Source organism: Callionymus lyra, chromosome 3 (genome assembly GCF_982586985.1).
Source record: "Callionymus lyra chromosome 3, fCalLyr1.hap1.1, whole genome shotgun sequence".
NCBI classification, from domain to species: Eukaryota; Metazoa; Chordata; class Actinopteri; order Syngnathiformes; family Callionymidae; genus Callionymus; species Callionymus lyra.
Genome location: NC_141820.1, coordinates 20,262,921 through 20,272,152, shown reverse-complemented (window position 1 = coordinate 20,272,152; position 9,232 = coordinate 20,262,921). Strand labels below are relative to the sequence as shown.

General features: G+C 39.8%; 1 protein-coding gene across 6 annotated transcripts in view; it reads left to right on the top strand.

Annotated features, from left to right (window-relative positions):
• Positions 1-1,332: 1,332 nt before the first annotated feature.
• flncb (filamin C, gamma b (actin binding protein 280)) overlaps positions 1,333-9,232 on the top strand; it is a 38,039-nt gene continuing 30,139 nt past the window's right edge. For 3 of the 6 annotated variants that reach the window (XM_087786911.1, XM_087786909.1, XM_087786908.1), the window contains exon 1: positions 1,333-1,797. In XM_087786911.1, coding sequence (XP_087643037.1) covers positions 1,416-1,797 — 382 coding nt within the window. In that variant the 5' untranslated portion in view covers positions 1,333-1,415. The remainder of the gene's footprint in view (positions 1,798-9,232) is intronic. The other 3 variants (XM_087786912.1, XM_087786910.1, XM_087786913.1) reach the window with 2 other exon arrangements.

Below are 9,232 nucleotides of genomic sequence, written 5' to 3'. Positions count from 1 at the left end.
GTTCTTTCACTTGTATTTTCAGTTATTTATAATTATCATGTTAAGTCATTTGGAAATAAGTTAGTGATAAATTATTAAAAAAATGAGCGATCTTTTTAAAATTAAACAGCTTTTTAAATCACTAAAATCAAATTTTACTTTTTTTTTTACTGTAAGAATATACAGTACACTATCGAGTGCATAATCAAGAGCATACTTTTGTTAATAATTAAAAGTTTAGTTACACAAAGCAAATATTATAATCTTTTAAAGAAACTGAAAATTGGTCAATGTTTTGGTGATAAAAATACCAAAAATGTTTTAACATTCATTGTGCAATCCATAACCCCTTAACAGCTTTTACATTAAAAATTATAATTTGATGCTTTAAATATCTATTTTGAGAGATCCGAAAAATGGCCACCATTTTAATAATAATAATAATAATAATAATAATAATAATAATACAACTCTGGAGTTGCAGAATGTATGGACCACATGACTCTTGATGAAGTCGTAACTGATTAAATTTTTTTAGAAACCAAAATCTGCTGTTCAAGTAGCTGGAGTCGACTGTATCCTCTCGTCCTCAGTCATCGTTGGGATCGCACAGGACGTTCATTTAGAGAAGGCAAGAGTGGCCATAGTGGACGGAGTTTTAATTACAACAGAAAAATGGAAAAACAGTGTGAATATTTGCACGTAAAATGTAAAAATTAATTGGACTTTAAACCTTTAAAACTATAGTAACACTAAACACAACTAAAAAGTCTGATCGATATATGCTGTCGAATATTGATACAGTATTGAGGAAAATAATATTGTGATACATCACCATATAAATATTTTGTAACATCCCTAATACTACTACTACTACTAATAATAATAATTATTATAATTATAACAAAAAATGAATTAATTATTATTATAGACACACCAATAGATAGTACAAATAACAATAATTATTATTAATGTCTGGATATGCTTTTGTGTGGTTGGAAGTACAACTTCCGTCTGGTCGTAGTTTTCTCCTCTCGCCGGTTTACGAGCGTCTTGGCCCCGCAGCGCGTCCCTGTTTTGGAGCCTCTAAAAATACTCGGAGGTGTCACCCGGACCTGCGCGCCGGAGCCTGGAGGGGGGGGATCCGAGTGGGGGGTCCGATGGTTTCCCCCGCCCCCCCCGGACGTCGCTTCCAATGAGCGCAGGGCTCGGTATCTCGGTGGGTTCGGGGGCCGGTTGTATATGGTCACGGCAGGAACATTCCAGCCGCCTGACGCCGAGCTTTTTAAACCCGAGTTCTCGTGTGTCCGCGGCGGGTTCTCTCCCTTGTTGTCTCCGCGTCTTCTTCTCAACTCCATGCGCCTGGTTCTGCGCATGTTCTCCAACTTCTCCCGAAAGTCTGGTCTCTCCTTCTCTCCCGCTCCTGACGCGGCGCTATGATGAGCAACAGCGGGTTCCTGGAGCCGCAGCAGCAGATGCCTCTCTTCTTCCAGAGCCCGGAGCTGGGCGAGGAGGAGGAGGAGGAGATGCCGGCCACCGAGAAGGACCTGGCCGAGGACGCGCCGTGGAAGAAGATCCAGCAGAACACCTTCACCCGCTGGTGCAACGAGCACCTCAAGTGCGTCAGCAAGAGGATCAACGACCTGCAGAAGGACCTGAGCGACGGACTCAAGCTGATCGGGCTCCTGGAGGTCCTGAGCCAGAAGAAGATGTACCGGAAGTACCACACCAGGCCCAACTTTCGGCAGATGAAGCTGGAGAACGTGTCCGTGGCGCTGGAGTTCCTGGAGAGGGAACACATCCGGCTGGTGTCCATCGGTGAGTGAGTGTGAGCGCGTGCGCAGGTGTGTCCAGGTGGAGGAGAGTGACGGCTCAGCATCACGTCACCATGGAAACCAAGGCTTTCCCCTGAATCATCAGTTTTCTATTCACCTTATAACCTTTAAAAAAAGTTTAGAAAACAAAACTAAAATGACACAATTTTAAGATAATTGATTCACTTTAAAAAAAAACTCAAGTCTTTTCATAATTAAACAACTAACACTGTGTTAAAGTGATATAAAAAGAACTATAAACTATATCTGGCACGACTAACCCAGTGTAAAGTAACAAAGAACACAATACAATAAGTAGAATAAACATAAGGATGAAGTTGGAAATGTTATTAGAGTATATACAAATAGAAATGTCATTAGTTATTAAAAAGTTGTATCATTTAACTGTAACATGTTTGAAGGATATAGTTGTGGGGAAAGAAATACTCACTCATACAATTAGAGAGAAAACAAAAAGGGGAAAATTGAAAGTCGTAAAAAACGGGAATTTAAAAGTTTAAATTAAGAAGTGATATGAAAATTGTCCATTATTGTCCATTATTTTATTATTTTATTCTCAAGCACCAAATTAGGCAACATTTGGCTAATTTACCAGAAAATAAAATGCTATTTCTTATTGTTTAAATGTAAAAATCTTTGTTAAAGTATAAAGTTTTCAGTCTGGTAGAATGTGACATAAATCCATCTTCACCTGCTTATCTGAAGGGTTTAAGAAGCAAACATGTGAAGGATCTCGTGAAGTACTATCTAAAGGAAAAGGTCCTTAAGGCCTTAACTGGTCCACAAACCACAAGTTTTGAACCTTTGTAATATTAAAATGCTACATTCCATAGCAACAGAACCAGATATTAAAGAAAAGTCAACCAAAGTTCAAATAAAAAAGTATTTTAAGATAAATACAAGTTGTATATAAACTTTTTTTCTGTTTGACAGACAATTTTAAGTCATCAGTTATCCGCTAAATTTCCTCTCAAAAAGTTTACCACAATGTTTGGTTTTTCAATCCGGTTCTGGCCAGAAAGTATGTTTGGACTTCACGACCCGTCAGAGTCTGGCGGACGTTCATGTGATCCATCGAACATCTCCAGTGACTCTCTCGGCTCCTCGGAGCTCCAGCTCCGCTGGAATCACGCACTCACCGGGTAATTGCAGTTGTGGTCACACGTTGGCCGCTGACAGTTTCAGCTGTGAGCTTCAGCTGCCACTCACATGAGAGTTGCTGACCTCTGACCTCCCCGAGACCCCGACAGCCCCTCGTGTCCAGTTACACAAAACAACGGAAGTGAGGGGTCCCGGTGTGACGGGCAGCCGGACGAGCAGGCGTGTGTGTGTGGCTTTTGAAGTTACTCGTTGTCATAATATCACAGTGTTTGTGTGACTGCCATGATTGTTGGTCAGGTTGTTGAGAGTTGTGTAGCTCAAGTGTGTAACACATACACTCGTAAACTGACAGTACTTCATAAACCTACATAACTTACATACACAAGTATTGTTGACCTGTCACTGCACCGCCGTTTAATTAAGTGTATATGTGTTGGTTTAGTTGTGCTACACTGTGTATGTGTGTTACACGGCATCTTTGCTAGTTTTTGTGTAGTCATGTGGGTGCAGAAGCAAGTGTGTGTTTGTGAAACGTCAAGTTCTAGTTCTAGTGTATTTTTTATACATGTCTTTGATGGTGTAATTGTTTTATTGTCTCAAGCTGTTTATTGTGAGTGTGTTAGTTGGTTTGATTGTCATTGTGTAAGTTTGTTAAAGTCTCTGGTTCTCATTGTGTAAGTGTGTTAGTGTCTTCTGTTGTCATTGTGTAAGTGTGTTAGTGTTTATGGTTGTCATTGTGTAAGTGTGTTAGTGTCTTTGGTTGTCATTGTGTAAGTGTGTTAGTGTCTATGGTTGTCATTGCGTTAGTGTCTGTGGTTGTCATTGTGTAAGTGTGTTAGTGTATATGGCTGTCATTGTGTTAGTGTCTGTGGTTGTCATTGTGTAGGTGTGTTAGTGTCTATGGTTGTCATTGTGTAGGCGTGTTAGTGTCTGTGTTGTCATTGTGTAGGTGTGTTAGTGTCTGTGGTTGTCATTGTGTAAGTGTGTTAGTGTATATGGTTGTCATTGTGGAAGTGTGTTAGTGTCTGTGGTTGTCATTGTGTAGGTGTGTTAGTGTCTATGGTTGTCATTGTGTAGGTGTGTAAGTGTCTATGGTTGTCATTGTGTAGGTGTTAGTGTCTGTGGTTGTCATTGTGTAGGTGTGTTAGTGTCTTCTGTTGTCATTGTGTAAGTGTGTTAGTGTATATGGTTGTCATTGTGTAAGTGTGTTAGTGTCTTCTGTTGTCATTGTGTAAGTGTGTTAGTGTATATGGTTGTCATTGTGTAAGTGTGTTAGTGTCTTTGGTTGTCATTGTGTAAGTGTGTTAGTGTCTATGGTTGTCATTGCGTTAGTGTCTGTGGTTGTCATTGTGTAAGTGTGTTAGTGTATATGGCTGTCATTGTGTTAGTGTCTGTGGTTGTCATTGTGTAAGTGTGTTAGTGTCTATGGTTGTCATTGTGTAAGTGTGTTAGTGTCTATGGTTGTCATTGTGGAAGTGTGTTAGTGTCTGTGGTTGTCATTGTGTAAGTGTGTTAGTGTCTGTGGTTGTCATTGTGTAGGTGTGTTAGTGTCTATGGTTGTCATTGTGGAAGTGTGTTAGTGTCTGTGGTTGTCATTGTGTAGGTGTGTTAGTGTCTATGGTTGTCATTGTATAGGCGTGTTAGTGTCTGTGTTGTCATTGTGTAGGTGTGTTAGTGTCTGTGGTTGTCATTGTGTAAGTGTGTTAGTGTAGATGGTTGTCATTGTGGAAGTGTGTTAGTGTCTGTGGTTGTCATTGTGTAGGTGTGTTAGTGTCTATGGTTGTCATTGTGTAGGTGTGTAAGTGTCTATGGTTGTCATTGTGTAGGTGTTAGTGTCTGTGGTTGTCATTGTGTAGGTGTGTTAGTGTCTATGGTTGTCATTGTGTAGGTGTTAGTGTCTGTGGTTGTCATTGTGTAGGTGTGTTAGTGTCTATGGTTGTCATTGTGTAGGTGTGTAAGTGTCTATGGTTGTCATTGTGTAGGTGTTAGTGTCTGTGGTTGTCATTGTGTAAGTGTGTTAGTGTATATGGTTGTCATTGTGGAAGTGTGTTAGTGTCTGTGGTTGTCATTGTGTAGGTGTGTTAGTGTCTATGGTTGTCATTGTGTCGGTATGTTAGTGTCTATGGTTGTCATTGCGTAGGTGTGTTAGTGTCTATGGTTGTCATTGTGTAGGTGTGTTAGTGTCTATGGTTGTCATTGTGTAGGTGTGTAAGTGTCTATGGTTGTCATTGTGTAGGTGTTAGTGTCTGTGGTTGTCATTGTGTAGGTGTGTTAGTGTCTATGGTTGTCATTGTGTAGGTGTTAGTGTCTGTGGTTGTCATTGTGTAGGTGTGTTAGTGTCTATGGTTGTCATTGTGTAGGTGTGTAAGTGTCTATGGTTGTCATTGTGTAGGTGTTAGTGTCTGTGGTTGTCATTGTGTAAGTGTGTTAGTGTATATGGTTGTCATTGTGGAAGTGTGTTAGTGTCTGTGGTTGTCATTGTGTAGGTGTGTTAGTGTCTATGGTTGTCATTGTGTCGGTATGTTAGTGTCTATGGTTGTCATTGTGTAGGTGTTAGTGTCTGTGGTTGTCATTGTGTAAGTGTGTTAGTGTCTGTGGTTGTCTTGTGTAAGTGTGTTAGTGACTAAAGTTGTCATTGTGTAAATGTGTTAGCGTCTATGGTTGTCATTGTGGAAGTGTGTTAGTGTCTATGGTTGTCATTGTGTAGGTGTGTTAGTGTCTATGGTTGTCATTGTGTAGGTGTATTAGTGTATATGGTTGTTATTGTGTAAGTGTGTTAGTGTCTATCGTTGTCAATGTGTGAGTGTGTTAGTGCCTATGGTTGTCATTGCGTAAGTGCGTTAGTGTATATGGTTGTCATTGTGTAATTGTGTTAGTTCTATGGTTGTCATTGTGTTAGTGTCTATGGTTGTCTTGTGTGAGTGTGTTAGTGCCTATAGTTGTCATTGTGTAATTGTGCTAGTGTCTATGGTTGTCATTGTGGAAGTGTGTTAGTGTCTATGGTTGTCATTGTGTAGGTGTGTAATTGTCTATGGTTGTCATTGTGTAGGTGTGTAAGCATCTATGGTTGTCATTGTGTAGGTGTGTTAGTGTCTATGGTTGTCATTGTGTAGGTGTGCGATGCTATTGATGAACTGTGGTTGTTGCTGTCTTGAATTACGTTTTTACTTTTTGTGTTGGTTTTTGTGTTTGTTTGACTGCGCTGATGGCGTAATTTCACTTGTGTATTTGTGTTATGCATTCATAAGTTTGCACAAGATGTGTAGCTGGACACAGTTAGTTTAAATGCTACCGACCGTAATGAGACGTCGTCCGTAGACACCAGCTTCAACTCACGAGGAACAGCTGCGTCGTCTGCTGGCTAGTGTGGCTTCTGTGTCAAGGAGGTGTGTGAAACCAGAGAGTCGGATAAAATCTCAGTGTTTGCACAGTTTTTGTTGCGCGAGCTTAGTCGGTAAGTGAGTCTGTGATCAGACCGAGTGACCTGCTTTCAGGCGCACTAATGCTTTCCATGTGTTCACGTGTCGCACACGTTCGTCAGCACCGAAGAATGTTCCAGCGCACATATGTACACCTACACACACACTTGAAAATCCACCAGAAACTGGGGAATACCTCACCCCCACAAGTGTGTGAAACACACACACACACCGTGACTCACTAGTAAAGGTCTGTGTCATTGGTTTGCACCAGAGTCTGCAGGACAAAGTTGTAAAACACACAAGAAACTATGACTATAGCCTGACTTGAAAGTTGACTTTTCATGTACATTTGTGTGTGTTTGTGAGTGACTCTTGTGTTTGAAATATCCGTCATGCGGTTTCAGTTTCTCAAACTTTGTGTGTTTGTGCAAAAGATCTGCTGATCGTCACATTGCTGCCTCATCATAGTTTGATTCGGAACAACAAAGGTTCAGTTCAGTTGCTCTCCAACGTCTCCCACCACATGACATGGATTGGGGGAGGACAGCTAATGTGTGTGTGTGTCGGTGTGTGTGTGTGTGTGTGTGTGTTTGTGAGGGTGTCGAGGAAGATCACGGTTGAGAAAGTGTGTAAGGATCTTTTGACCCTCCAGCTGTTGTTGGAAATACTTCAGAGCAACTGTGACGATGACAGCTGACACACACAACTGCACACACAACTGCACACACACACAAATGTAATTCCCGTCATCCACGCTGATTGTGATTTTCACAGTTGTGTTGAAAATGTCGCAAAAAAAGATATTTGTAAATTTTTATCTGGTCATCTTTGACAAAACAAACATGTTGTGACCTTTGACCTGCAGCATCATGACGACCCATAGTTTTTTGCTATGTCAGACTGATGTGTGTGTGAGTGTGTGAGACAGTGTGTGTGTGTCAGCTGTCTTTTATAGACCACAGGTGTGTGTGTGTGTGTGATTGAAATAGCTGTCTGTCTTCATGAACCCAGTCTGGATAAACAACAACACCCACATATTGATGTAGCTGTTGACCCCCTGCTGTTCAAGTGAGTGTGTGTGAAACAGAGCGTCACACACCATCAATATATCACCTCCTGTGATCTGTCAATCACTGCGTCGTATCTGGAAACTCTGCTTCATGTAGACGTTTTAAACAATGTCTTAAATATTATAGAAATTATGTTATAAGAATTGATTGTTATATATAATCATATATAGTAAGAAAAGTAATGAATAACATAAATTATTTCTAAATAAGTTTAATTGTTTCTACATGATCTTTGACCTCATGAGGGCCACATAAATACAGTCAGACATTAATAGACGGTTCATTATTAACTTCTCTATGTTTTATTTTTGGAGGTTAAATATCACTGTAAACTGTGATGCTGCAGCTCTAACACAGTGTTGCTTGTATATGAATTATTTCAAATATTATTTATGTGATTAATATGTCATGATAATTTAATACAACAAAATAACAATTGCCCTTTAACAAAATGGTATCTAATTATTTTTAGACATAAGACAACAATATGTTAAAATACATTAAGAACAAAATAATTCGTTAAGTAATTATATTATTGTTATTCCAATTATATAATTTATCATAAGGAAACAACTTACATTTTCAGCAAAACAAAATAAAACTAAAAAACTGTAAAATAATATTTTAAATATTGACATGGAAAAAGTCAATATTATAGAGAGAATACCATAAAAATAAATAAACTACTGGCAAAATCTCAACCTCTTTTATTAGCATTTTAAGAATAAAATATAAAAATAAAATATATAAAAGAGGAAAAGTAACACTATTGAACGTGTCCTAGAATTAAAAAAAATGAAATGATGAATCTAATAAAAAAGATGAAAAGTTATGCTGCTCTCCTGCGTTGTGCATCAGCCACCTTTTCTGAGTGTCTCCTGGTTGCCCCCTTGAAGGTCGTTGAGGTCACGTTTGACTTCATGAAAACATCTCAAGCTGGATGGATGGTCTGTACTGGCACCATCAATCACAGAGAGGCTCGCGATGATGACCTCATCAGAGAACCATCGTGGTCATATTTTCCTTCTCGACGCCTCTTTTCCACCAAGACGACATCACTTCCTGTCGTTGTGTAGCGAGCCCATGTTTCACGGGTTCTTGCGGGGGTCGGACGGGTCGGCCCTGGCAGACACTGACTCTCATTGTTTCTCTGCTGTTTGGTTGCCGTTGGAGATGAATGTTGGCAGCTTGTTGTGAAGGGTTGTTTGTCGTCGTGGTGATAATCGATACCATCATGTGAAGATATCTGTTAATAGAAAAACATCCATTCCAATAGAAACATGCCGAGTAATCACTTTGCTATCTTAGCGGGATTTCTGGGAAAATTTCCTGCGGAGGATCGGAGTCTCAAGTTTCATGTCGTCCATGTCTGTCGGCTCTCCTGGTGTCTCTCTGCTTCCCGAAAGTCCAGATGCTTCCTCTTACTGCTGATGAATACATTGACACTCACTTTAAATGGATGACTGCCCTGCAGTAGACCTGGAACTCTGACCACCTTCATGGCCTCAAATAAACTTGTGACCACAAACCATCAACTCCTTCTTCTGCAGTGAAGGTTGGATCATAACTACAGGCCGGATTTGAGTTACCAACTATTTTTCCTGCTGTGTGTTTTTTTTTATAGTGACTTTGTGACGTAGTTATGGCCCATTTTCTTTGTAGGTTCAGTGTCAGACAGTCGACCCAAGAGCCGGTAAAACCTTTAACTCTGTCTCAGTTCAAGTCATTACATGAGAGAAAAACAAAATACAGCTTTTTTATTTGAATTTTAAGTGTTTTAATGTAACATTTAAGGATGGATATCATGTAGGTTTTCTACAATACC